The 27,836-nt window shown below is 37.1% G+C and overlaps 1 protein-coding gene across 4 annotated transcripts; it reads right to left on the bottom strand.

Annotated features, from left to right (window-relative positions):
- Positions 1 to 117: 117 nt before the first annotated feature.
- On the bottom strand, positions 118 to 27,836 carry slc7a1b (solute carrier family 7 member 1b). Of its 4 annotated transcripts, XM_082181175.1 has the most exons (13): positions 27,730 to 27,836; positions 27,597 to 27,646; positions 12,293 to 12,736; positions 11,325 to 11,483; positions 11,070 to 11,235; positions 9,549 to 9,676; positions 9,228 to 9,450; positions 7,454 to 7,593; positions 5,644 to 5,746; positions 3,550 to 3,758; positions 3,276 to 3,427; positions 3,076 to 3,184; positions 118 to 1,527 (listed from the first exon to the last, which is right to left on the bottom strand). In XM_082181175.1, the coding sequence occupies exons 3-13, from the start codon at positions 12,660 to 12,662 to the stop codon at positions 1,376 to 1,378; spliced, it is 1,911 nt and encodes a 636-aa protein (XP_082037301.1). In that variant the 5' UTR covers positions 12,663 to 12,736; positions 27,597 to 27,646; positions 27,730 to 27,836; the 3' UTR covers positions 118 to 1,375. The 4 variants fall into 4 exon arrangements, with proteins under 4 accessions (XP_082037301.1, XP_082037303.1, XP_082037300.1 ...); XM_082181177.1 differs by lacking the exon at positions 7,454 to 7,593 and adding an exon at positions 6,932 to 7,068 and having other exon boundaries at positions 27,597 to 27,808; XM_082181174.1 differs by having other exon boundaries at positions 27,597 to 27,804.

Genomic DNA, 27,836 nt, shown 5'->3' with positions numbered 1-27,836 from the left:
TGGAATTTATTTAAATTTAGTATAATACTATATAAAGTTTGTAAGCAAATATTGTTAGCACTCAGTGTTTATGTCTTGGGTTATGAAAGGCATAAATTAAGATATATATGAGAAACATTCTTTACAAACAAGAAAATAATTTATTGCAAGAAAAACAGCAAATATTTACAATAAATGTACAGTTCCCTTAATTTTTTACATGAAAATATTTAAGATATTTTCAATTACTTACAATACACTGCAGAAAATGTACTGTGACACGCAATGTTTCTGCAAATCTGTGCTCTTACATGTTATGGTTTTTAATGCAAAATGTCAAAAAGATTATACAGTTAGTGGCGGATCCGCTATTCATAATAAAAACAATACCGTAATCATCAATTCTTTGGCTTGTTTTTGGTTTTGTACAAATCAACCGACTAAAACATGGACAAAGTACAATACACAAAAGTCAAAAAATACTGTACAAAAACCATTTCTCCCAATAGCTAACAGAGAATACACATGCACACAACAGCTGAATAAAAAAAGAGAGAGAAAAAAAAAGAAAAAAGGACCAAACAAACCAGTATTACAATCCCTCTGAATGGAGATTTTTCCCAGATCCAAGACTTGGTCTTTTTTTCCCCACCCAAGGGCTTGGCAACAGTCTCATAAAAGTCTGAAAAGTGGCACCAGACTGTGATCAATCATTGGTATCGGCCGCTAGTTCAGTAGACATCAGCACTGATAATTATAAAGGGTGGGGAAAGGCACTGGACCGTTACAGACTTGTTCAATGACCAAAAACCAACTGGCTTGATTTGTAGCATTAAAAAACCCTTTCTCATATCGAGAAATCGATTTGACGCACCTTAAGTCAGCTAAATAAATATGTGACAAATTATACAAAGAGTAAAATGACTATTTAAATATCTTGTGAAGCTGTGTAATTGTCAGTTGTTTCTTTGTGCTACCTTGCTTTAAAAAAATATGTAACCAAGTAAATTTTGTATCGGTGCATCCCTAGAGTTCAACATACAAAACGCATGACCTGCGAAAACTGTATGAGTTTCTCAAGACCCTGTTAAAAAGCATGATAGCAACATGCTACAAAAATAAATAAGTAAAAATGAACCAATCAGACGGAGGAATAACCGACTGTCCTAATAGTGCAGCATATATCCCTAAGAACATCATATAATCAGTAATGCCGTACTTCACGTTTTACAATAATACAATTCAACTGATAAACAGAATTCGTCACATGTTGTAAAGCTGCTCAAAGGTGCTTTAGACCTACAGTAACACATCAAGAGAGTAGCAGCTTTGTGTTCGGACGTTTTGGTTGTCGTAGGTCACGTATGTTGGTATAGCGAGTATTTTAAGTGCTTTCTCAAGGGTCAGCGCTCTCCCCTGCGTTGCTCAGGAAAGCCGCTTTCTCAGGTGTGTCTGGTTCGTCTTGTTTGACGGGGTCTTCCGTGTCGTTACAGGCCAAGGCTGCCTCTGTGCTGTGCCAGATCCCATAGCTAAAATAAATAACAAAACCTAGAGAGAAACAAAGTCATTAAAGCAAAGCAGAAGACCTTGTACTTGTTTTCCATCAATGGTTAAAGTTTACTGTGATTATTTTTAACAACTATACACATTTATTTTCTTTTATCACGTTTTTATTATTCAAGTCTGTGCAGTTCACCGTCCTGCAATATGCAACCAATTTGAACGTGAAAAAGTTTGACACAATATATCAGCACTTATTTGATGTTTAATAAGAAATTATAAGGAGCTGGATATTGGACCAACCCGATTGTACAGTGGGCGGAGCTGCTCAGTCCAAAACTGGGAACCCAAGTGCATTGACAAAATGCCTAAAAAACAGCCTAAAATTCTGTCATTTATTACTCACCCTCATGTCGCTCAAAACCCCGTAAGACTTTCGTTCATCTTCGAGACACAAGTGAAGATTTTTTTGATGAAATCTGAGTTTTCTGTCCCTCCATTGACAGCTACGCAACTACCACTTTTACGCTTCAAAAAGTTCATAAAGAGATCGTAAAACTAATCCATATGAATTGAGTGGTTTAATCCAAGTTTTCTGGCCTCGAGTCTTTTCACGTAGTGTAACTGCGTAGCGCATCTGTGTTGCACGTCACCACGTATCACACACATGACCAGCGTCGGCCAATAGTGAGCCTACGTGGTGACGTGCAACTACGCTTAAACACTACGTGAAAAGACTCGAGGCCCAGAGAGAAGGAAATGAATAGTGGAATAAAGTCGTTATTTTTGTTTGTTTTTTGCGCACAAAAAGTATTCTCGTCGCTTTATAAACTTAAGATTGAGCCACTGGAGTCACTTGGACTATATTAACAATGTCTTTAATACATTTTCTGGCCCAGCAAGTTATAATATCTTAGAAGCCTATGGAGGAGTGAGACAGCTCTCAGATTTAATCAAAAATATCTTAATTTGTGTTCCGAAGATGAACGAAGGTCTTACGGGGCTGGAACAACATGAGGGGGAGTAATTACTGACAGAATTTTAATTTTTGGGTGAACTAACCCTTTAAATCTATGTAAATTGAGTTGAATCGAGAATCGAAATCGAAAATGGAATCGAGAATCGGAACATCTGAATTGATACCCAGCCCTAGTAAACAGTATATGAAAAAAAGTATTGTAACGCTTGCCTCTCTATTACTAGTAATAAAGAGGCAAACATTATAACTATTTTTTATATACAGTCGGCAATCAGCAAATACGCATTTATATCTTTTCAACAAGTCTTTGAATATCTAATCTAATGTAAAATTAGCACTACCTGGTCTTGGAGAGTGTACTGTTAGTAAGTGTTTTCTTCCATTATATTTGTTTAAAATACTATAATAGGATTAAAGAATGGATAGCTGCCAAAGCATAAATCAGTTCTCTCAAATCTCAGGAAGTCAAATCCATTAGACCGGATTGCTTTCATTGTGTAAACGCTCATGTGGTCAAATGCGCTCAAACAGCCACAAAAGACCGCCTGCTCTCCACCTGCTGACCTCATGCTTAAACCATCAAGAAACCCTTATCAGTCAACCACTAATAGACTTACCTATGGCCATCCAAATGGCGAAACGCATCCAGGTGCCTCTGTCCAGCTGCATCATCAGGTACACGTTAACAAACATGCTGAAGACAGGGAGGAACGGCAGCAGAGGAACCTGGGTACACACATACACCCACCTGTCTTTACAAATCACCTTAAGAAGAGAGTATAAAAGACTCTGTGTGAACATGCAGGAGTGTATTTACCTTAAAAGACAGCTTAGTTTTGCTCTCAGGCTGCCTCCATATTAACAAGGTGATGATGAAGCAAACTACAGCCAGAGCAACAAGAACCACAAGAGCCCAGACCTGAAATCCACCCTGAACCGCCACGACACAGAACACACACACCAGGACACCTGCAGCAAAAGGAAGGGTATCAGTGTGAAGTCGATTCGCTGTCCGTCTAATTATTTAAAAATAATCAGAACGCAAGACTACTGAAGTAAATGTGTCAGGTTTGCATCTGTGTGTGTCTGACCTAATACACTCGTGCAGATGTTGACAGTGAAGCCAGAGAGACGAGAGGGCTCCTCGTTTTTGGGGAACAGAAGGTTGTTGAGGGTGCAGAGATCTTGAGATCCAGGTATGAAACCAGCACTGCTCTCGTTGATGGAATCGGCCTCTGTTTCCTCCTGACAACTGGCTATCTGATAATGGACATTCACACTGGGCTGCTCTGGTTGGTACCTGAGAGAGAGAGAGAGAGAGAGAGAGAGAGAGAGAGAGAGAGAGAGAGAGAGAGAGAGAGAGAGAGAGAGAGAGAGAGAGAGAGAGAGAGAGAGAGAGAGAGAGAGAGAGAGAGAGAGAGAGAGAGAGAGAATATATCAGGGCTATTATTAACTAAAATATACATAATTTCATTACTTGAAAATAAAAATTAACTGAAATAGATATATACAAAAAACACTTATTTTATGTCAGCTAGTTGTAATAAACTAAACTTAAACTAGATAGACAAACAATAAAATTACTAAAAGTTTAAAATGACAATGAAACCAGAAAAATAAAATCAAACTCAAAATCTTAAAAACTATAAAAGTACATCAATGATACTATACATTATAATGAATACATTTATATCAGGGCTGTAACTTTAACATTAACTTAGTGTGATTAAGAAAATAATGCAAACCGATTATCGGATCCATAAAAATGGTGTGCAAAAACGGTGTGTGCAGTGACAGACTGCAGAACATTGAGTCAAACATATGGATAAGGATTATTTGTAGCGCAACCTTATGATTTAAAATAATTTGTTTCAGTCTTTTTGAGTGGAACTTCCCCAAACTGGAAGTGCCTCCCACAGTTTAAACCGCAGTAAGCTTGTTAGGAAAAAGGTGGATAAACATTTAGGAATGAAGTTTAGCTGAATGAGCTGTAAAGGTGGTGATACACAGGGCAACTTTTTGAGCAATGAATGCTGGGTAATGTTGCCGTCAACGTGCAACCAGATGAGACGCGGGGCCCACGACCGATAAAAATTATCCAGATAGAAATGTATTGCCCGTTTTCAATGGGAAAGTGCCCAAGCAACAATCGCTCTGCAAGATTACCCAGCAACATTGCTCAAAAAGTTGCCCTGTGGCCTGTGTATCACCACCTTTACAGCTCATTCAGCCAAACTTCCTTCCTAAATGTTTATCCACCTTTTTCCTAACAAGATTACTGCGGTTTAAACTGTGGGAGGCACTTCCAGTTTGGGGAAGTTCCACTTAAAAAGACTAAACAAATTATTTTAAATCATAAGGTTGCGCTACAAATAATCCTTATCCATATGTTTGACTCATGTTCAGACTTCAAGAGAATAACATGAACGCTTGGTATTTTAATGTTATGTGGTATAACAAGAGTATCTATGGAAAGAGATCTGCATTCTTTTCCTCCTGATTTTTTTATTTTATTTAATTTTTTCGCTGTAATGGTATGAAAAAAGACAACAAATACTGCACATTTGTGGCCTGCTCTTCCGATTTAATTTCCCGAATGCACTAAGAATCTCTTGTTTTTCTCCCTAAATCAATTCCTCACCTCTCTTTTCAGGTTTGTTTTCACATGGATGCTTTAAAAAACAATATTTATTGTCTGTCAAAGACGGAAATCACTTTGAAATATCACTCAATGTTTCAGTTAATGGACATTTTTGGCAACATGTTACATAATACAGGCATTATATGGATGTATAATGCCTGTAACTGTGCAAAAGTCTTAGGCATGTTAATATCCCCCCAGATCATACCGGCTTTTGTCAGATTCCTTGTGCATACAGAAATCTCACTGGATTATTACAATCAATGGCAAATAGAATGTTTGGAAATGTGGGAGAGATATTAACATGCCTAAGACTTTTGCACAGTATGTATGCATGCATGTGTATATATATATGTATGTATAAAAAAAATCGGTGGGTCATGGTCTGCTCTATTAATTTGTTAATAATTTGTTTACACTTTAATTTCCTTTTAATATTTGATGGTTAAAGGGTGAGTAGAATAATGTCCTCTCATTGTAGCCAGTTTTTGAAAATGCTTATAGCACAGTTTAACGGTAGTCACTCCCATAATTCAAAACATACCTCAAGACTAAGACACAGGCCGCAACAAGTGTGTAAGCCAGAAGAGTGCCAATGGACATGAGATCAACCAGATCCTTTAGATCAAACAGGAAAGCCATCACCGCTGTGAAGGGAAGAGGAGCGTTTATTGCAGGATAATGATTCAGCAGTTGTATTAATTATAATAATTATAAGAAGTGTATGCACAATAATACTATTTTGTTAATATTTGCAGCAGTATGAATATTAATACACTACAGTTCAAATGTTTGGGGTCGGTAAAAAGTCTCTTCTGCTCAACAAGGCTGCATTTATTTGATCAAAAATACAGCAAAAACAGCGATATTGTGAAATATTAAAATGTAGAAGCTGAATTTTCAGCATCATTACTCCAGTCTTCAGTGTCACATGATCCTTCAGAAATTATTCTAATATGATGATTTGCTGCTAAAGTTTTGTTTTTGTATTTGTGTTAATATTTATAATGAATTGTAAATATATTCTTGCGGCATATAAAAATTTAATAACCAACCAGTCAATAAAAATAGACAATCTCTAAAAATAATTAGGAAATGGTTAATGAATTGTGATATTTAAAGAGACTTCAACAAACTGAAAATGAACAACACTATTTACTCATTTATATTTTGTGCGCCCTGTAAAATAACATTTGACATTGCACATCCTCTCTTCAGTATTACCACATATCCTGTTAACAGTTGGTCCCTTACTTAAAAAAGCACATCTTGCACTAGAAGTAATAGATAATGATTTGTCTTAATGATTGTATTTGTTTCATGTTTAACATGCAATTAAAAGGTTATAGGTGCCTCCTAGTCCTAAGTGCCTGCAACTGCGGATTAAAATGTAGACAAACCAAGGTTCTCAAACAACGAATGATTTCATGTTGTGGTTGGCTCATGTGCAATGCAATGTGCTCTTTTCAGGAAAAAAAAAAAAAAAGAGAAAAGACTTTCCTCTTTTTTGTTTCACAGAGGAAAGTAAGTCAAAAGGGTTTGGAACAACATGAGAGTAAGTAAATGACAATATTCCTCTTTGGGTAGACTATCCTTTTAAGGGCATTGATCAAATATTTAAATTCCTAAAAGGTAAAAATAAAATGTACATTTAAGATAAATTTCAGCACTAAATATCAATACAAAAGTAAGAGGTTCCAAAACAATATGAAAAATACACTGAAGTACATGTGAGGTATAATTTCTGAGGGTTTGATAAATAAATTAAATGAAAAAGTGACAAATCCTTCTAAAAACTGGGTTAATCCTTATCTCCTCTCCTCTACTCTTACCGGACAGAAGCCCAGCCACCATGGTGGCGATGACGGGCGTCTTCCTCTCACTGATGCGAGACAGGAAAGTGAAGATCAGACCGTCATTTGCCATGGCAAAGATAATGCGTGGCAGTGGGAACATGGACCCCAGAAGACTACACAAGCAGGGGAGGGAGGATCAGTGGATACATGATCTAAATCTGATTCTGAACGTCAAAGATGAGCCCGGTTCAGACAATCACAGATGCCTCTCCACTAAAACTTTACATATAGGAGAGCAAAGCTCAGTATACTCCTTATAATTCAGCTCCTTTAAATTTACTTTAAAAGTATGAAGTTTATACTTCTGATTAATTCCGCTAACTGTTTAATGTCAATGCTGTAATTCTCTGAACATGAAGGCCTGAATAAAGCCTATTTTTAGTTTAGTGGATGAGACGGACATATTTAGTCATGGTGCAGTTTGAGAGGTTGTCGGCCGCAGCCCTGTGAGATCTGTAAAGAAGCGAGTGTGTTAGTGGTTTGAAAGAGCGTCCTCACCTGCCACAATGCCTGAAGTTATAGTGGCCATTATGGGCGTTTTGGATTTTTCATTGATGTTGGCCAAGAACTTGAAGAGCAGCCCATCTTCAGCCATGGCCCATATTACTCGGGGCATTGGGAACATGGAGCCCAACAGACTAGTTCAGGGGAGAGAAACAGATTCAAGCCATGCAATGCAGTTAGCTTGTGCATTTAACATCTACTGAAGCGAATTAGCTTTAACAAGAAAAGAAAAAAACAGTGGGTTTGCATTTAAAGGGTCATAAAACTCCAAACCACATTTTTTGAGATCATACACACCACAAGTTTGGGGTTGCAAAAGATTTCCCATTTTAAATAAATGCTGTTTTTTTCCAAAGAATCTTGAAAACATATAATGAAAAGAAATATTAAGCATCACAGTTTTCAAAATTGATAAGAAATGTTTCTTGAGCAGCAAATCAGCATACTAGACTGATTTCTGAAGGATCATGTGACACTGAAGACTGGAGTAATGACGCTTAAATTCAGCTTTGCCGTCACAGGAATAAATTATTTTAATAGAAAAGTTATTTTTAAATTGTAATACTATCTCACAATATTACTGTTTTACTGTATATTAAATAATGCACCCTTGATGAGCACAATACTTCTGAACATAAAATCTTAACAACCCCAAACATTTGAATAATTGTGCATGTGCATGTTTTCACTGTGAAATCTGCGTACAAACGTTATCATGAACAAACAATGTTTCATTCTCGGGACACTTTGTAGGAGGGGTTTCATGACACTTTAAAGCATTTGAAACACAGTATGTATATTAAATTAAAATTAAACATTACAATTATTTCATGACACTGCAGCTGAATTAACTTGGGAGTAAATAAATTAAGTTCTAGAGATCGACCGATATATCGCTTTTGCCGATTCATTGGCACCTCTAACCGATTTCTGGAACAATGGTTAATCGGTTGCAGAAGCAGCTTAGAAGGGTCCGCTGTCATCACACAGTATGAGAGTGGCCTCTAGAGGCAAAATAAAAACTATAACTGACACCTTGTGATGCTTTGCGGCAGTAGTACCTCAAGCAATTAGAAAAATGTGACAAAAATACAAGCTAATCTGAAACAAATGTTTAAATGTTACTGTCTATTTGCACTAGTTCCTATCCAGCTGGGCACATTTATGCATTCGTTAGCCTAAGGCTAGTTATGTGAGAACGGCGGTTCTATGGGGGTGCTAGCACCCTCAGCTGATACTGTAATAATATCATATTGGCTAAACATATGATATAGCAGATATGTCAAACTAGATTTGGCTGACTAATAGATTAATAGAAAAATATCAGAATTTCCAATTGTTTTAATTCAGCATCTGTTTTAAAAACTATCGGTTATCGTAGGTACTGACCAACTTCGTTATCGGTATTTGTAAAATCTAATATCGGTCGACCTCTATTAAGTTCCACACAGCTTTAAGCCTGACAGTTGAGGTATTAAAAAGGTCATGTCATGGAGAGCAAAAAACAAACTTACTTCTCAATTCAAAAATACTAAGACCCCTTTAAATTATTATCAGTATGATTTTTGTGCATGTGTATTTGTAGACATTTGTGCCAATGGAGTTTTGCAAAGGTTTCCAGCCATTATTTTCACAATCCTGTGTGGTGCCAATAGTGGCACAGAAATGACAAACTGCTGTTTTAAAACAAATAATGCTTTGCAAATACACACACCAAAATACTGACAGCATGGGGTCTTGTGTTAGATAACGTTTGTTTAGCTCCTACCTGGTGGACAAAGCACAAAGTGAACCAACAGCTACTGCGTACGTCGCCCCTTCCCAGCCCACATGTTTGAAGGCCACAGGCAGAGGGCTATTCTTATCCAGCATGTAGTACGGCATCATCAACGTGAGGGCGGCAGATACGCCGAAGTAAGCGACGAAACAGATGAGAAGTGATGCTACAATGCCAATAGGTATCGCCCTCTGAGGATTCTTCACCTCCTCGCCTGAAATGCAGAGAAGCAGAAAAGAAAAGGGCTTTATTTCGACAGGCAGCAACAATCTGAAAATCTGTCTCAGAGCAGACTCTAAATGAAAAACGTACCTGTTGTAGCAATACAATCAAAGCCAACAAAAGCGTAGAAACAGGTCGCAGCACCAGACAGGACTCCAGAGAAGCCGAACGGCATGAAACCACCAACACCCAGACTATCTGGCAGCGGCTCGGATGAACTGAAAATACAAACAAGGACTAGGCTATAGCATCTCCCTCAAACAAAGACAATAAAGTTGGAAAAATTCAATTAAATTAAATAAAAATGTAAATGACTGTAAAACAATTATTTTTTAATAATATGCAGACTCGATCGTCTGGTTAAACGACAGACTTCTCTCTGGTGACGCATCCCGACTTTTCCAATATATATATATCACATCACTTACTCAACCTCGTGTTGTTCTAAACCTGTATGGGTTTCTCTGTTCTGTTGAACACAAAAGAAGATATTTTGAAGAATGTCGGTAACCAAACAGTTGATGGACCCCATTGACTTCCATAGTGGAAAAAAAAAAATACTATGGAAGTCAATGGGGTCCATCAACTGTTTGGTTACCGACATTCTTCAAAATATCTTCTTTTGTGTTCAACAGAACAGAGAAACCCATACAGGTTTAGAACAACACGAGGTTGAGTAAGTGATGACACAATTTTCATTTTTGAGTGAACTATCCCTTTAAAGAAAATGCATATAGTTTCATATTTATGTTTAAATAATATAATGTTATTTTTTTATTTAATCTACGTTGATTATATAAAAAGTGAACAGCATGAGTAATATAGGATTTTTCGAGGACGAAATAAATAAAACTTGGCTACCTATACAGTGGGAAAAAAACCTGAAATCAGTGCTACTAATAAAAAGAAAAGAAAGGCTGTTGTCTTCAACACCCATAATGCACTGGGCATGTTGCCATCCAAGGCCACTCCCACCAGTCTGCTATGGATACACTTGACCAGAGTTAATTACCGCCTTGCTTTAATAGGAAATACTTCTTCGCAAACTTTTCAGTTATTTTCGGTCTCCAGTGAAGGATTCAGCGTGTTGTTGGCGGAGACTAAAGGCTGCAAAGAATTGGTAAATACAGAGAGAACGGCACAACAGAAAATGACCACAAACAGTGTTTAGGCCAAAAGGAGGGGGAAAAAAGTGTCGTTCTCTCAGTTCCGCCCGAATAAAAACAGTCGAGTACAGGTAAGAAAGTTGTTGCCATAAGTCTCCCATTTTTATCATAATGCTGTTTAAAGAGTAAACAAAGTATAATTCAATTTCAGTGATTAACATTACTGTTCTTTTAATAACCTCTTTGTTGATCCGACTGTTCTTTTCGATAATCCATTACTTTTAGATGCACATTACAATATGGAATTAAAAAAAATATTTAAAAAAATCTGTCACTACTTCTGTTTCAGCAACTCAACATGACTTTCAGCAAAATATAATACAGATTTCTTTCTTTTGATTTTGATCTGAAATAAAAGTAGTGTTCTGAAACAAAATTCAGATTCCACAAAATATACTGCTTGTGTATAGCTGTATTAAAAGAATAAAAAAAAACAGTTCATTACTTCAAGGAGGATGTTTGGTTGAGGATCTCTTTAGGATCCAGGTTCCAGTTTTTGAGGGTTCCTTTGATGAGGCCCGACACCACCACAAACATTAGGACCAGAACATTGACACAGGTGAACACCTTATTGACCATAGCGGACTCCTTCACCCCAAACGCTAACAAACCTGAAGAACAGCCACAAGACATTTATTTGTTTGAACATAAAGTGATATAAACTGGTATATTTGTGAAATGTGACTCCTCAATGTCTTGCCTGTTAGCGTGAGGATGATGAGCACTGCAAACATGTCCGGATACTCTGCTAGCACTCCCGGGGCGTTCATATTCATGTGTAGCTTGCAGAAGTCCTCGATATGTTTCCCAATGAGCTCATCAAAGGTCGCACTCCATGCTCGAGCAACACTGGATGTTCCTGAAAGAGGGAACATTATATTTGTGGTCAGGTTATAACTAGGGCTGCACGATAAATCGAAAGCTGCGAGTTAGTTAAATAAGTATATATCATGAGCTGTGTGAGTGTAGATAAAAAACAGTGCTGAGCTTCACTCTGAAAGTGGCAATGCATATTTTTATTTACAAATCTAAAGAAAAAATTAAAGGTCACTTGATGGAGTTTTTCGGTTCCTTGCCACTGTTGCCTTTGGCTTGCTCAGTTGGGGATATTTTGGGGATATTTAATTTAATTTTATCAATCAATAAATTCCTCTTGAAACAAACTTTGTTGTATTATTTTAATTTAATACTGTGAAGCTGCTTTGATACAATCTGTATTGTGAAAAGCGCTATACAAATAAACTTGACTTACTGTTTGAAAATGAATAAAGTAAGATGTACTAGTATTGTAATGATACAGTAAAAAAAAAATTTATTTTACAGTAGTGTTTTTAACATATATTCCTTATTTTGATAGATTCTTTTTATAAATCACAATACATTTGCAATATTTTAGTCATACTGAATTCAAATGAAAACAAGTAGATTTTTTTATTTAACACTACAAAAAAAAATTGGTGCAGGATTTGATTTGAAACCATTTTTACTCAGATTGCAAGTCAATTTCACAAACAATTACAAAGAAACAGCAAGCAACACATTGAGTTAAACATTATATTTATAAACATTTTCTGAAGTAAAAATGTTTTTTAAGACTGATATTGTCTTGTAAAGCATACTCCAATAATCTTTATTTACAACTTCCTGGGCTATTTGAAGCATTCTCACCTATGATATAAGACAGGATGAGGTTCCAGCCGGTGATGAAGGCCCACAGCTCGCCCACCGTCACATAGCTGTACAGATACGCCGAGCCCGTCCTGGGTACACGTGCTCCGAACTCAGCGTAACACAGTCCTGCCATGACTGAGGCCAATGCTGCAATCAGAAAGGACAGGACGATCGCCGGACCGGCGTTTTGCCGCGCCACGGCCCCAGCCAGCACATAGACGCCAGCGCCCAACGTGCTGCCCACTCCGAGTGCCACCAGGTCAAAGGTGTTGAGGCATCGGGAAAGCCGGGACTCTTCTGTGCTGCAGTCGACCACCTTCACCCGCAGAAGCTGCTTTCCAATTACTTTTAGGTGGGCAAGGACCATATTGATTTCTCTAAACACTCAGACACACACAAGCACACACACACAGGCAAGCTCTACACTCTAGTGCCAATGACCTGGAAAAACAAAAGACAGAGTAAGCGCGATTATTATTCTGATATACAGTCAATTAAAGTCAAGGATATTAACACATTTTCAAATGTTCAAGTTTGCACAATTGTTCTGATAGTTACAAATAAGTGTTATTTTAAAGATATATTAATATTTGGTTTTTATATATTTTAGTTACTAGGATTTAGCAATTATACTTTTTATTGTTCCATTTATTTTTGTGTTATGGCCAATTAATAATCATTGTTAAAATGCTTCACTATTTTTAAATAAATATAATAATAAATGCTACAAGTAAATTTAGGCATCACAACACAATAATATACAGTATTAAAATGGAAATGAATTTTATCATTGGCTAAATATTACATTATACTATGTTATTAAATTATTGTTTTTACAGATTAATTTAATAGATGAAAGCAATGGTAATCTAAAAGTTCAATTGAGCCACCAATATTATTATAATATTACAACATTATTACAGTTTATATAGGCATATATATATATATATATATATATATACAACAAATTCATGTAAAACATTCATATAGCCATTTTTATGCAGATTGCAGCACTCAATTTAATCAATTAAAAATAATTCACTAAATAATTCTAGCTTTAACAAATCAAAATAATTGTTAAATACAAAAAAATTCTAAGATAAACTATTGCATTCAATTACATGCAACAATTCAAAATCATTTGTTAGACCTTTAGGCCTATTATTCAATTTATCTGTCTCCATCAGCGATACCTCCTCCCACCATATTAACTTTATTTCAGTTTACAATAATTTTTCTAAATATCTTTGTTTTATGGCATCAATAGCTATAAAAAATAAATAAATAATAATATTCAAATGAAGTGCGATAGGAGTCTTATTAAATGATGCAATCAGCAAGATCCTGACATAAGCTTCCCTGGGAGAGTCACAAGAGTGATGATATGTGAGCCTGGTACTACAACCTGCAGGATTCTCTTACTCATCGTTACTGTAATAGCTGTGAGCCAAAAGCAGACTGGAGTTAAGCCGAGGTATCTCATGAACTTTACAGTAGGATCTTTTTATAAACACACAAGTGTGGCACTAACGTCAGTGATCATATTCAAGCAAGTCACAATGTAATAAATAAATATACTGTACACCAATCAACATGAGCGTGAGCTTTTATTCCCTTTTCCAGTTTCTTCAGCTCAAGTAACAGGACACCCTATTTCATCAGCTCCTAACAGAGATATAATTTTTATATTTTGGTCATTCTTACAAAACATGTTGTCTACGTCAAATATCACAGAAAAAAAAAGAAGAAAAAAAATAAAATAATTTTTTTTATAATAAAATAATACATATTTTACGAAGGAAAACTAAGAATAATTTATACAAGATATTCTTTTTTTTCTTTAAGGCTTTTTTCTTTTGATTTAAAGGTGAAATATGTCACTGACATGTTCTTGACTGATTGCATCAGATCCATCCATTGGTAATCATGGCTAAAACACAAACTCTAACTCACAATATTCCCTTCATGTTTGATTACAGAAAGAAAAGACATCAAAAGATAATTTAGTCTGAAATAACCATATTAAATTTGAGTCCCCCTGAAGGCCACTGTTGAAACACTAAAGCATTTAAAATAAATTAGTGCCATTGAATAATTTAGTGAGCAAAACCAATAATGGAGTCATGGGAAACTCAAATAAGATAAACAGCAAGACAACAAATCCACTGTGACCGTTAATCAGAGCGCACTGAAGTTTCAAATCCTTTTCTTACCAACTCAATATCAGAGCAAGGAAATCCCCAGAATACAAATAAAGTCCTGTGATTCTTTTCTGAGCTCTGGCTTGAGTTCAGCACCTCCTCCAGGTATCAAACACAATGAGGATTTGTAAAGTAAAACCTTTGATGGAGCCTTTGTCCTCTCTCAACTCATAATAAATACAAGCAAGGGGAGGCGTTCAAACCCTGTGTCCGCCTGTAGCACGAGTCGCATGCCTTTGTGGCAACTAACTCATTCAAAGCTCTGGACACAAATAGCACATCGTGAGGTCAAGTGAAGACCGGCAGCTGCTCCTGCATTCACTCCATCACATCTCTTGACTCTGGTTTCTGTCCGTCACTGCCTACCGTCATAAAACACCTCTGACACTTACAGCTACAAAACATCAAATCTGCTCTAGATGTTTCAACCTTTAAATGACATTTCATATTTGTGTTTTGAAATAAAGTAAAAAAAAAAAAGATGTACTCATGTCACTTCATTCCCGTATGACTGTGGTGTAAAAAAAAAAAATGGGTGTTTCGAAAATGTTCACGCTGCTATACAATGATATAATCTGAAGATCATACAATGATCTCCCATACAATGATAATGATAACAATGATAGTTCATAACGTATGGATTATGCTTGCTGTGATAGTCGGTGTTGATTACAGCACTTGCCCACCACGACACCGTCATCATTTAAAGGGGTGGTTGAATATGATTTCACTTTTCAAACTTTTACCCTCAAAAAGTAACAAATTTAACATGCTATATAAACATATCTGTGGGGTATCTGAGCTAAAACTTCACACACACACTCTGGGGACATCAATGACTTATTTTACATCTTGTGAAAAGGGCATTATACCACCCTTCTAAAATCATTTAGTTCAGTTAGAGAACAGACACTACAATTAAAGTGTCTAGAAACCCCCCTGTTCTAGCCTGGTCGTTCACATCTCAGAATCTCACATCATTGTCTTCTGTGTATCAGAAAGAATAATTCCTCATGTCATCGCATTCATGATTTCCATGTGTTAGGAGTCAAACGCCAGCTCTGACAGCATCGTGGGGAAAATGAAAATGCTACTGTGGTGAGGAAACATACACTTACAGAAACATTAATGCAGAGAGGCGCTCAGATTCCGTGACGTTGCTTCCACTTTCAACTAGTGCTCGGTGGTATGTAGGGCTGGTCCGAATACCATTTTTTGAGCTTCGAAGCTTCGGTAGTAATGAACATCGAATATTCGAAGCTTCGGAGAGAGGGGGCTGAACATATTCTTCTCTCTAATAAAGGCAGGAATCTCTATGTGTCGGTATGTCTTATTTCGAGAACCGTTCATCCAATCGACTTCACAAGTGCAGTGTCGCATTTGGTGCAATATAGATGGACACGCAAGACGCGACATGTTCAGAATTAATAAACTTTTAGTAAACTACAGAACAGCGCGAGCGGGAAGCGGCGCGCCTCACGCGGGCAGGGCTTATATGCTCCGAGAATGGACACTGCACTAGTGATATAAAACGCACACACACAGGTCTGTTAAATTAAGCAATACTTTTAAGGTAGTCTAATATTTTTCTGACTAACAAATTACTGACACAGTAAAGGGTAGATTTAAATAAAGAAAAACGAAATTTTAATAAAGAGAAACGAAATTTAAATAAAGAAAAAAACGAAATTTAAATAAAGAAAAAAACGAAATTTAAATAAAGAAAAACAAAATTTAAATAAAGAAAAAACGAAATTTAAATAAAGAAAAAACGAAATTTAAATAAAGAAAAAACAAATTAAGTTGAATAAAAAACTAGATTACGGTAATTTAGATTGATCATAACGGGTAAAAAGGCCAATACATTTTGTTTCTATTATTCTATTTTCCACAATGTCAAAGCAACGCAGCTTAACCCAAAACACAAGCTCAGGCATGCACTTCAGTCCATACAAACTCCGCTGTTCTGCGCTAGCCAGAGAACACTCCCGTTGCAGGAACACTTTTAGGCGTCGGTTCTATTTCTAGCATGCACGCGTTTTCCGCGTGGCTCGAGCCGCGCCTTGAGACGCGTGTCTCACGCAGGCAGTGTGCAAACTTCAACCTGTTAACAGGGGAGCAGAAATAAAAACGGACACACCACGCAGCTGAGACGCTCATGCCACGCAGCCAGTGTGTCGCCGGCCTTATTCAAGCGCGAATGAGAACCGTTTCGCGGGGGATCCCAGGTGTGCAAAAAAAACAACAACAAAAAACGAATATTCGAATGTGAAATTTTCAAATCGAATACCAACCCACCGAACGAATATTCGAATATTCGGGTCCAGCCCTAGTGGTATGACCAAAAATGTATATCACGGTATTTTTCTAAATTATACCGGTTTTACGGTATATGACTGTATTTTTTTCCAAGCATGACTGGGTGTAAACCAAATTTTCTACTGATTGAGAGAGGAAATACTGCAGTAGACTGACTTAGAATGCCCCATTTTACTGTCATGAGTGAATAATGTAGATGAACACAAAGCGGTTTCCCCGGTAACAGCTGAACACAAAGCGGTTTCCCCGGTAACAGCTGAACACAAAGCGGTTTCCTCGGTAACGGCTGAACACAAAGCAGCGCAGCGGCTCATAAACGCTGCTTCATCAGGAAAGATAAAGATAGATTAAATGAAAATAACAAACTTTTCTACAGACAGTCAGTTCCCTTCAAAGATACATTCATATAAAAAACACCCGTGCCGCATTTTTACTTTAAAACTTTACTCAACGATGTCAAAGCCTTTTGGAAAGTCTATTTGTGGCGGGCAGTGTTAATATTGTGAATCAATGTATGGGAAAAACAAATATAATTTGACAGCTATCAATTATGGTTTAACAAATTCATCTTCACGGTCACGCTTAGTAACACATACAGCTGTACCCTCACCACAGTCCAACAGTGAAAAGTTTCAACCCCTCAAACAGTGTTGCGGCACACCGCGGCGTTCCCAACGTTGTTAAATCGTCATACACCGGTATTGCAGTATAATCTTTTTTTTTTTATATCATAACAAAAATAAAAACCGGTATTCGGTATTTTACCGGAAAGCGCTACTTTCAACCCGGAAGAACGAAATTGCTCTGAAAAACGCAGGAATAACCAATTTCTGCTTATTGGTAAAATGCTTTCAGTGTTTTCAACCTTTATTCAGATCTCAAAAAATGTGTTTTGGGGTTTCATGATGAGCCTTTAAAAACTGCTGCAGCACAGATCAGCAGCAGGAGTCAGATTCAATTCATTTCATTTAAAAGATTTAAAGAGAAGCTGAATGACAAAATGATGGCGGAAGATTTGGTTTCAAAGCGAAATGTAAAAGTGCCTATTTGGCAATATTCAGCTTCTGTGTAAACACGGAAAGACAAAAAATTAAATACAATAAATATTTTAATTTGTTGTTGTTTTGTCTTATTTTATATCCTTTTAAGTCACCTTGGCTCTCCTGAACACATTCTCAATGGATGCCAGTCGAATTTAACATTCATGTACTGGGGCTGTTTATTAGGAGAGAGAGTAATAGAACAAAGCCTGCTTATTATACAGCCTAACGCTGCTGTGTGGAAACATGATTGCACAAGGTATACTGAGAAATCTGCCATTCATAGCCTTGAAGACTGAAGAGTAATGATGAGCACACCCATATCCACTTTAAACGGTCATAGCAACGCAAACGCAGGCACGGAAACTCGTGCTTCTGTCAAGCGGTGTAAATCCAGTTAGTGGGCTGGTAGAGGGCCTTGCCCCATTTTCCACCAATCACAGATCACTAGCAGAAACGGGAGGCATCTGAACACATCAGCTGGTCACATTGTGTTCACACGTGTAGTTGTGTTCACACTCTTCAGTAGGGTCACAATGCCCAGGTCAGTTGACATTGACTTTTTCTCCATTCTGTCACCTGATGGAGTTTTGGCTCCTTGCCACTGTTGCCTTGGCTTTTGGCTTGCTTAGTTGGGGACATTTAATATTCAACAATATTATTGATCTTACTTAGGGTGGACGATGACGCAATTTTATTTTAGAAACAAACTTTGTTGTATTATTTTCATGTTATCACTGTGAAGCTGCTTTGATACAATCTGTATTGTAAAAAGCGCTATATGAATAAGGTGACAACTTTCTGTTGAGATGATCTGATTAGATCAGAGCTATAATGAGGAATCTGAGCTGAATCTGAATCTGTACTTGGGAATACATATATTATGTGAATAAAAAACTAAATTCAATCTATTCATCATATAAAGCAATCAAGTCTCTTCAGAAAATTTGGACAAAACTGCTTGATTCATATTTTTTCAGGATCTAAAAAAAACACACAAATATTTTGTAACATTATATAAGTCTTTACTAACACATTTGCTCAATTTAATAAATCAATACTGAGTAATCCCTCAAACAAATGCAGCATTTGGGAGCATAATAGACATCTCTCAGCAACACATATTTTTTTTTTTTATCCATTTCAAATTTAATGCCAAACATATGGAGGCAAAGCACCCGACCCAAAATGAAATGGAGTGCTTTAAGATAGTTTAATAATGCACAGTTGCACACCTAGCTGTGGATTATCCTGCTTATTCCATCATAGGCCGCTGTCAGTAGCCTAAAAGAGGCCTAGAAATAGGGTTTCGTTCCACCAAGTGGGGCACTAATTTTTCTTTTGCTCAATATGTTCAACGTTAATAAATGGTATCCAAGCAAAAAGTTCTCCACGCATTATCCTGCAGTTAATGAGAAATTGTAATTTATTGGCGCACTATATTGACTGCGTATTGAGACGTCTAAAACGGTTGAGCTCGATTTTCAACCAATCAGCATCGAAAATGTAAGTAGGTCACAGCCGAAATCAAGCCAATATCACTACGCACATGTAAACAGAGGAGGACGTAAGCAGCGCATCTTCATCTGATAGCGGCGATCAAGCTCGATTAACACCCGTAAAGTGTATTCTTCATGTCGGAAAAGATGGTGGGAAAGGTCCGCAGCCCTTTACTGAAGTCCGATGGGAAAAAATCAAGCAATGTGCGTAGGAATGGCTCAAAACGTCGGACACTACGGTGCTAACGTTAGCTATTGCTAATAAACATGTTGCCCTCCTGGACAAACTGGTCTCTGATGTCCCAACAACTACGGGTTTCACCCGGCCTGATATCGGCGTTTTATAGGCTAGACAAAAAAAAACGCTTGACTTGTGTGTATGTGCGTGATGGGTAGGTTAAGGGGTCGGGTGAGTGTGAGAGAGAGAGAGAGATGGGTAGGTTTAGGGGTCGGGTTAGTGTGTGTGTGTGTGTGTGAGAGAGAGATGGGTAGGTTTAGTGTGAGTGTGTGAGAGAGAGAGAGATGGGTAGGTTTAGGGGTCGGGTTAGTGTGTGTGTGTGTGTGTGTGTGTGTGTGAGAGAGAGATGGGTAGGTTTAGGGGTTGGGTTAGTGTGTGTGTGTGTGTGTGTGTGTGTGTGAGAGAGAGATGGGTAGGTTTAGGGGTTGGGTTAGTGTGTGTGTGTGTGTGTGTGTGTGTGTGTGTGTGTGTGTGTGTGTGTGTGTGTGTGTGTGTGTGTGTGTGTGTGTGTGTGTGTGTGTGTGTGTGTGTGTGTGTGAGAGAGAGAGATGGGTAGGTAAATAAATAAATCCAAATTAAATCTTGTTTACAATAATCATTCCTGTGAATATGTACATGTAGTGCAGTTACTGCTCGTGTATGCAAATTAACAATTCACCATTAAATGTGTTATTTTTAAAAGTGTTTTTCTTTGTATACTTTTGAGTTTAACTTGGTGATTGTCAAAACATTTTAGTAACTAAACTGAATTTTGACAACATGTTACAATGTTTATATGGTACAATTTCTGGTAAGCTAAGTTTTTTTTTTTTTTTTTTTTTTACAAATTTCTTAAAGAAATTTCACAATTTCAATTCAATTCTTGTGATTTGATTTAATGTTGACTCATTTGGATAAATATTAGGTACACAAGATAGGCGTTCATTTTTCTCAAGAAAAATAGGCTACACACAGACAGCCCTATCAGCTGTGGTAGTATTATTTAAGGTTAAAAATAACTCAAATTAAATATAATGTGTTTTTTATTATAATAACAACTTTATTTAATGATATAAGTACAAATATAATAAATATGTAATATAGTACACATATTTAGCAAAATACTCTCTATAGCTCTTTTTCTAGCCAACTAACGTGTCTATATTATGGTCAATAAATGGCTTTCCTGAGAATGGATGTGTGGTGTGAGAGCGTGTGAAAATTGTCAATTGCGTGAGTCTCACGGTGAATGCGTGAGAGTTGGCAGCTCGGTTATTATATTTTGGCTTAATTCTATTTGTTATTCAGATTTTACCTCAAATATTACCTTTGAATTGGAACAACATAATGAGAAGTAATTGGGATGTTAATGTTACAGTAGAAGTTTTCATTTCAAACTGGTTTAAAATTTCAAAATTTTATTTTGTACTTCAAGTGGTAATTCGGCATTTTTGGGTTTATATGATAACAGGTTTGAAAGTGCAAAATTCCCTATGTTTTCCCTTTTTTTCAAAATGGGCACCTTTAGCATAATTTTTCTCAAAAACTGCAAGATTGTGTGTGGAGAACTTTTTCCTAAGGAATCTCTATATATTTCTGATATTAAATATGTGGAACGAAACCCTATTTCTAGGCCTCTTTTAGGCTACTGACAGCAGCCTATCTCTCTCTCCTCACACACACTCACACACTAACCTGACCCCTAAACCTATCCATCTCTCTCTCTCTCACACACACACACTAACCCGACCCCTAAACCTACCCATCTCTCTCTCTCTCTCTCACACACACATACACACACTAACCCGACCCCTAAACCTACCCATCTCTCTCTCTCTCTCTCTCTCTCTCTCTCACATACACACACTCACCCGACCCCTTAACCTACCCATCATGCACATACACACAAGTCAAGCGTTTTTTTTTGTCTAGCCTATAAAACGCCGATATCAGGCCGGGTGAAACCCGTAGTTGTTGGGACATCAGAGACCAGTTTGTCCAGGAGGGCAAAATGTTTATTAGCAATAGCTAACGTTAGCTCCGTAGTGTTAAAAAAAAAAAAAAAAAAAATTTAAAAATGTTTTCCTTTCCCTTTGTAACATCACTTATCAGGCTTATGCTACTCTGAATAATACCTGAACTTCGTACTTTGAGCACTTCTTGCGTTGTTGTTGCTTTTGCCTCTTTATGATGACTCGCTGAATTTTGTCCTAATTTGTAAGTCGCTTTGGAGAAAGGCGTCTGCTAAATGACTAAATGTAAATGTAAATGTAGTGTCCGACGTTTTGAGCCATTCCTACGCACATTGCTTGATTTTTTTCCCATCGGACTTCAGTAAAGGGCTGCGGACCTTTCCCACCATCTTTTCCGACATGAAGAATACACTTTACGGGTGTTAATCGAGCTTGATCGCCGCTATCAGATGAAGATGCGCTGCTTACGTCCTCCTCTGTTTACATGTGCGTAGTGATATTGGCTTGATTTCGGCTGTGACCTACTTACATTTTCGATGCTGATTGGTTGAAAATCGAGCTCAACCGTTTTAGACGTCTCAATACGCAATCAATATAGTGCGCCAATAAATTACAATTTCTCATTAACTGCAGGATAATGCGTGGAGAACTTTTTGCTTGGATATCTTTTATTAACGTTGAACATATTGAGCAAAAGAAAAATTAGTGCCCCACTTGGTGGAACGAAACTGAACGATACAGCTCACGTACAGCGGCCTATCAGTGTTCACAAATTAAAGCTCTTATTTATGTTTGCAGCAAAAATTTGAATGGATGTATGGTAATATTACATTTAGTTGAATGAATTTATTTAAAAAAAAAAAAAAATATGTAATAAGAGCGTGTGAATTACCTGCGTCTGGTGCGTCTTTCTAGGTGAAGATGTGAATTTAATTACTTGAGACAGCACAGATCATTTATGTGCTGCTGAATGTTTCTGTGTATGCAAGAGATGTGGCCGCATCATGTGCTATAGCCTAATAAAGGTAGTGCATTAATATACAACGGGATTAAAGTGACGGGAAATACCTGTGAATTCAATTTTTATTCCACACCCTTATGGAGATCAAGCCCAACAGCATATTATCCAGGCCTGCCTGCCAACACCCCACCTTGACACACCCAGTCCAAGAATAGTGTTTTAACTGTCTTGATGCTAACATTACATTTGTCTCCTGAAATCTGAAGGGCATTGATGATGAAAAACAAACCAACTCACGGAGAAGTGAAACCACAGACATCCTCAAAACAAAAGAGTCATGATGGGTGATTTATTGAAGCAACCCAAAAATATTTCTGGAACTGAACACCTGTCACTCCATATACTCATGCCAAATTTCTATCTGCAGATCTGACCGTTTTACTGTCCAAACAAAAACTCGGTCACGGCAGTTTAACTTGACATGCCCTGAAAAGCAAACACATAGTCCACCACCCTTCAACTCTAGAGAGACACCTTCTCTGTAAATGTCTTCTGACTGATACCTGTGTCAACATGATGAACATAACCACTAATTAATCAAATCGACAAGCTTGAAATCAAACCTGACCTGTAATGGTCACACACACAACATTCTGCATTTTCCCAATGGCAACGCTCATACACACCCAAATCAGTTCAAATAAATGTTCAAATAAAGCATAGAATAACTTATGTAATAATCACGGAGTATATTGAAACAGTTTGGAATATTTTAGCCCTGATAAATGTTTCACCACAAGCACAGAAATCATCTTACGACAGGGTTCACGACGTGTGATTTATGAAACAAAGAGAAACTGATCTTACTCCAAAAACGCCCGTTAACCTCACAATTGGAAACAATTACATTAATTTATATGCATATTAGATAGCCTGGTAAATGAAACGAAACACTTTCAAACACTATAAACACTACAGCCTAAGCTATTTTCCCCTCACTTCACAACAACTCCTTTAAATGTAACGGCATTCAGAACAGAACAAGAATTAAAAAAATAATTAGCCATGAATTATATATTAAACTATAAAATATAACACAAACACATGTTCGTTTCATAAATGAGGTCCATTGTGTGGATTTCTGCAGAATTTATTTAATTCTTGATAATATAAACCTTAATTTTACAACTCTGCTGAATTCAGTACAATTTGTACCTTCCTCAAATACAATATTAAAACACTGTGTGTATTTTCTGGGGTAGACTAGTATGGAAGCTTATGGGTAGCAAATTTCAATTTGAAATGCAATATGTAAAATGGCAATGCATTTCTGCATTTAAATTAAAATTTTCCAATACATTTGTGCAACGTTTGGTGCAAAATGAAAATTCAATTATATAATTTATATTTGCCATTTCATACACTTAGTTTTAATATGTAAATTGAATACATATTTTAATGCTTTATAAGTTACAAAATTAAAATTAAAATGTATTACATAAATGATTAGATATGTTTAACATGTTCAAGCAAAAACTGTGGCAAAATTGTAATTTAAATGTAATTTTATCTTAATTGCATTTACACTCACAGTTAAGACACTTGCGATTGCATTTCCATTAAGTGTCCCGCAATGAATGTAGCAAAATTCAATGTGCAATTTGAAAATGCATTCTGAGCCGATCACGTGCCCGTCCCGCCCTGTCAATCACTGCGTGAAGGCGTGGCTCGGCAACAGGTAAACATAGGCTATGGTGCGTATTTTGAGGTCTTGGAAGGAAACAGGGCGGCGGCAGAGCTGATACGAGCGTTACATTCACTAGCAGATGAAGTGGAGCGTGGACAGAGAAATGGTAGTGTTTCCGAAGATTATTACGCATCTGCAGGTGATAGAACCAGTACGATGTTGGACCGTCTGGGTCTGGGAGAATGTTCTGCCTAATCAGGCGTCAACATTCTGCTGCGCTGCTGTTGTCTGATGCTGGACTGTGTTGATGGTTTCGTTTTGTATAAAATATTCTCATTGTCTGATACATGCTTATCTTTAGTCTTATTACTATTAACTTTAATACTCAATAATGTTGGAGATACTGTAGTTTTTCCTTACAAATGCATAGGCCTATTACTCTGTGATCACATAATATGACAAAGCTCCGTTGGTATTCGGTATAGCTACCTAAAAACGTGACCGCTCTTTATTTATAACTGACTGTAATGTTCAATAAAGTGACGAATGTGATGTGTGAGTGACCATCTCTGTTTATGCAGCTGTATAATCATAAAATATGAGGCAGACATGCGAATCCCCTTTCTATTTTATAAATCATATTGATCAGGTATTAATACACAGGGTCACGGAATCTGACGGGTCAAATTCATCGACCTAGCCTTTTTTGGGTGAATGTGGAGCAGGTCGAGGGCTGGTGACGTCATCGTCTATAATTCAGTGTCTAATATTTTAAACAACGAAGCAGCACACGAAACTTTAACCGGCACAAACGATCGCACAAACAAACGAGACTATTTTGGGTGAATGTGGAGCAGGTAGGGGGGCTGAGTGACCTCAGAATGACCAATAAATATTATTTTAATATTTAAGAAACCAAAGCAGCACAAAATAAACGTTTATCGGCGTAAATTAGCACAAACATATGAGTCTATTTTGGGTGAATGTGGAGCAGGTCGGGGGGCTGGTGACATCATCGTCTATAATTCGGTCTAATATTTAAAAAAACTGAAGCAGCACAAACAAAACCGGCACAAACAGAACGACACTATTTTATTTGGAGCATGTGGCGGCCTGGGTGACATCAGAATGACCTATAATAAATATAATTTTACTATCTAAAAAACAGAAGCAGCACAAACAAAAATTACAGCACAAACGAAGTAAAAACGAGTGAGCCTATTTTGCCGACGTTTTGCATTGGGTTGGGGGCGGGGCCAACTTCACGCAGTGATTGACAGGGCGGGCACGTGATCGGCTCAGAATGCATTTTCAAATTGCACATTGAATTTTGCAACATTCATTGCAGGACACTTAATGGAAATGCAATCGCAAGTGTTTTAACTGTGAGTGTCAATGCAATTAAGAAAAAAACAACATTTAAATTACAATTTTGCTACGGTTTTTGCTTGAACATGTTAAACATATCTAATAATTTCTGTAATACATTTTAATTTTGCAACTTATAAAGCGTTAAAATATGTATTCAATTTACATATTAAAACTAGTGTATGAAATGGCAAATATAAATTATATAATTGAATTTTCATTTTGCACCAAACGTTGCACAAATGTTTTGGAAAATTTAAATTTAAATGCAGAAATGCATTGTCATTTTGCATATTACATCTCAAATTGAAATTTGCTACCCATAAGATTCCATAGACTAGGGCACAGTCACCTTGACTTTATTTTTGCAGTTGTTCATGGCTGCGTTTCAGGACACAGAGGAAAGAGGTTTCATTTCTTTTCCATGAATCTGTTCAAATTGTGTTTAAAAATAACACATTACAATGCGTAACATCTATTATGTATTACTTTGTACAAATTTGGACTACTTTTTACGATCTCTCTTTATTAATTTTTTTTTTTTGGTCAAAGTGGTAGTTGCGTAGCTGTCAATATAAGGACAGAAAGCGCTCTGTTTTCATTACAAATATCTTCATTTGTGTTCCTAAGATGAACGAAAGTCTTACAGGTTATGAACAACATGAGTGTGAGTAATTGATGACAGAATTTTCATTTTTGGGTGAACTACCCTTTAAGTAAATTTAAAATGTAAAATGAATTATTCCATAAGCTGTTCACAGAGAGCGGCATGGATGATAGCATGAATGTTTCTGGGGAAAAAAAGAGAGAACTTCCTCTTGACCTCATTTCTGATACAGATATCAGGAGCCATATTGACACTATTACTGCAGCTAGAAAGGCAACACTTGAATAACTAAGCAATAAATCATTATCAAGCGTTAATATAATGCACTCGACAGATCAGCTGTAGTACATTCAAACATGAATAGGCTTAAAGATGAAAATACTGCTCACTGCTTGAATATAGCCTATATTAAACAAAGCATGAGAAATGCAGTGTTATTAAAGGCACTGCTAATGTCACAGTCACACTACATGCGTGGTCAGTAAATAGTTTTGTATTTTGAATGGGAATCTGGCATAATGCAGTTATATTGTGTATTAAATTCATATGCATGAACATTAGTATTATGAATACTGTCTGTGGAGGAATCATCTCTATAGTTTGCTATTGAATGAACTAAAATCTATCTTTTCAATTTACGTATGAAACAAAACGTAAACAAGGTTTACCACAAACAGCTCTTCGCATCTGCACGACTCAAGAGAATGGCCTTTTTCTTCTTCAGAAAGATAAATGTTGCAGAAAGACGACGAGTCTGCATTAGCTTGCAAAACAAATTTCCCGCATTTTCAAACGTCATAATAAAGCGCAGTTACTCGCCCCAAACAAGCAAAACATGCGGATTGTCCGGGGGCGCACGTGGCTTTTCTGTGTCAGAAGTTCAGTTCGTTTAGCGAATTTTTCTAGTTTTGGAGAATTTTTATTTATTTTTTTTGTCTTCGCATAAAAACTAATTCCAAGTTTTAAATGTCGACAGATTGTCACACGTGCCTCTGAATTCGAAAAAGTATTTCTTCAAAGAATGCGTTGAACCTGAAGTCCGGGCGGGAAGTCGATTAGCTACAAATCTGTGATGGACACCGCGTTCATTGGGTTTTGTTTGAGGTTTTTGGTTCATGCCAGAGGACAATGAATTATAGCGCGCGCTATATAAAAGGACATGCACGCGCTTTTCACACACGTCAACCCCAAAGATTTTTGATTCTGCATTATACAAAGAGTTCCTGCGTTATCTCCTCATCTTGCACAATGAAATGTTGCGTCAGCCCTTATATGGAGTGCACACCATGTGCATCGCAGACATGCAGCAAGAAGGTTAACAATCTCAATCAAAAATGCATTCAAAGTATCAAAAAGTAAGCTACGCGTAGAAGAGGATACATGAGCAAATCAAAAACAGTTGTTTTACATCCACGTGCTTCTTTCTTACCTAGTAAGGACTCCCAAAAGCAATTCCCTCCGCGACCTCGGAACTGACACCTTCGAGACGGCGAAAAATAAACATAAAACATGTGCTATTTACAATAAAATACTACCCCTTTACCCTTGGGTTTAAACCCTACCCGTGTGGTATCATTGACCGAGTGTCTCTGACATCCTTCCGTGAGTCGAGCCGAGCCGAGCCAACACCCAAGCGCGAGAAGAAGACGCGCCACTGTGATGCGGGCAT

This window comes from Leuciscus leuciscus, assembly GCF_965113295.1.
Source record: "Leuciscus leuciscus genome assembly, chromosome: 9".
Classification (NCBI taxonomy): domain Eukaryota; kingdom Metazoa; phylum Chordata; class Actinopteri; order Cypriniformes; family Leuciscidae; genus Leuciscus; species Leuciscus leuciscus.
This window is presented reverse-complemented; position numbering and strand designations above follow the sequence as displayed.